Here is a 2509-nt window from a genome sequence, read left to right on the forward strand (position 1 = left end):
TGGAACAAACTTCCAGAAAACTGTAAAACAGCTGAAACACTGGGTGCCTTTAAATCTCAACTTAAAACCCACCTGTTTAGAGTTGCTTATGGCTAAATTAGGGTTAGAGTGCGGGTTTTTGATGTTTGTCTCTTTCTTACTGTTTATACATTGTCACATGCTGTTTTTATTTTGTTTTTTAATTATGTAAAGCACCTTGAAATGCCTTGCTGCTGAAATGTGCTATACAAATAAAATTTGATTGATTGATTTTGATAAAAGACTCTTTTGAGGACCAAAATGTTCAAATTTTAGACAGAGAAGACAAATTGTTAAGAGGGGGTTGAAGGAAGCCATTTTTCAAACAAGAAAAACACCTTTTAAATAGAAGAGGTGGTTTCAGATTTCAGCTTTCTAATACCCTGTTTACACAATGCTGTTTTTAAGTGAAATCAGAATATTTCTGTTGCGACTCGGCCATTTGTGTACACGACAACAGCGAGCAGATTCTCTGAGACCTCGGTTCAAAATGTTTTGGTGACAGAGTGGAAGCTTTTTTTGTAAGCCTGGCATCAGTGTGAAATTGTACATGCGCACTATGGACGGCTGCAATCAACATTTTTCTGTTCTTGCTCAAGTAGATGAACAGTAACAATGGTGGCCAACAGAGTGCCGTTTATGCTACTCACCCTTTGTAATATGTAGCAGCAACCCAACCTTACTGTCGGTCCAAACAAACGTGCATCTTGTCACCGTTTTGGATGTAACTGCTTTGATGCTGGAGAGACTGAAGTGTCAGTGCGTGTTGTTGAAATACAAAAATCCCAGCTCCACCAAGGACCTGGCATGGAAACTACAGCGGCTTCAAGGAGGACAGGATTACCATGTAATTGACTAACTTTTCCCTAATCAACATCAGTAAAATCGCTAATGTTTCCAGGAGATCATACACGTGTAAACAAGGCCTAAAACTTACAGTGGAGCAGCCTTTTTGACATTAATTCATGCGACAAAAGCATCTCTTTTGGCAGCCAGGCAAACAAAGACCATAATGGCCCTCAGAAGGGAGGGAAGTGAGATTAATCAATTTAGTAGTTATGATTTATCAGTTCCCTGCAACCCGGGAAGGAGAAGTGGGTAAAGAAAATAGATGGATGGATGTTTTTTCTGTAGACCTGGGCATGTTTCTGTCAGAGGAGAACAGCTCTACTGCTCTTGAGATGGGCTGAAGAGGAATTTTTCCAATTTTGTGTATGCTGTACAATGTTATCACACACTATTCCTGATCGGGTTTTGATTAATTTTATGAATAGTAGTAGTAAACCAGAAACTAAGGACTACCAGGCAAATAGTATTAAAACAACTTAATTTAAACATTTTAAACTATGAATAACTTCTTGTTTGAACAATCATTTGTTTCTGTAGTGAAAATATCTGTCTTCATTTATTGTTGTAATACATATTTGGTTTGATCTAAATGTGCTCTGTAGATTTTTTTTTTTTTTTAAATTTCAAAATGTTTATGGTGCAGCATAATTAGGCATTCCAACAAAATACTTTTAGTCAACTGGTAGAAAATGTGTTTGGCCTGTAATTGTCATTGAGTTTCAGGCAGGTTCAGATTATAAGATTTACTGCTACAGTTTTATCAGACGTATAAATGACTGAGCTGAATCTTTTTTTTTAAATTCAGGCTTTACCAACATATAATATTATCTATTTTTAAAACCTATTCATGAGAACAGAATGTTTGAAGTTTGCCCGTGTGTCTTATTTCCCTGCAGACTATGTGAAGGGCTTCGGGGGAAAGTTTGGAGTACAGTCGGACAGACAGGACAAATCTGCGCTCGGGTGGGATCATCAGGAGAAACTGCAACTGCACGAGTCTCAAAAAGGTACTGCAGCTAGTCTGGGTTCTGTTGCTTTCATGTCAAAACGTATTTATCTGATGTCAGTCAAATACTGTGCTTACAGTTGATCAGGATAATGGTATTCTAATCAAAGCCTATTTGAAGTTGATTGTTTAGGACAAAGGTTGAGCTCTACATCCTTGAACTCTCCCCTGAACAAAGGCAAGATCGACCCATTGAAGCATCTGGGCAGTGGCCAAAATACAGATTAATAGTTCCATTGATAGGTTAACACTGAAGCTTGAGAACTTGCCTAATATAAGCTACAACATTACTTTTGTTCATAGCTTTGTACACGGGAGAACAATGACCGTTTTGTAATGAACAGATCATATGTTAGGCCTAATGATGAACTTGTTTGTAGAAGTTACGTTTACTCTTTTTAACATATGAAACGGCAGGCAGTTTGGCTCTTAGCTGCAGACTGCAGTACACTCCTGATCAAAATCTTAAGACCAGTCAAAAAATTGCAAGAATTTGAATTTTGCACTATTGGATCTTAAGAAGGTTCTAAGTAGAGCTTCACAATGTTAAAGGAAAAAATCAGTGCAAGAGACAAGAACCTTTGAGCAGGGAATTTTCTGCAAACTGCATTTACACTCAAACATGATTTTTTCAGC

At 37.5% G+C, this 2509-nt stretch overlaps 1 protein-coding gene across 2 annotated transcripts in view; it reads left to right on the forward strand.

The window, feature by feature from the left end:
- The window catches only part of LOC108243986 (src substrate cortactin), a 39214-nt gene that overhangs the window by 20014 nt on the left and 16691 nt on the right, over positions 1 to 2509 (forward strand). For both annotated transcript variants that reach the window (XM_037979701.1, XM_017429796.3), the window contains one exon: positions 1764 to 1874. In XM_037979701.1, coding sequence (XP_037835629.1) covers positions 1764 to 1874 — 111 coding nt within the window. The remainder of the gene's footprint in view (positions 1 to 1763; positions 1875 to 2509) is intronic.

Source organism: Kryptolebias marmoratus, linkage group LG15 (assembly GCF_001649575.2).
Source record: "Kryptolebias marmoratus isolate JLee-2015 linkage group LG15, ASM164957v2, whole genome shotgun sequence".
In the NCBI taxonomy this organism is placed as follows: domain Eukaryota; kingdom Metazoa; phylum Chordata; class Actinopteri; order Cyprinodontiformes; family Rivulidae; genus Kryptolebias; species Kryptolebias marmoratus.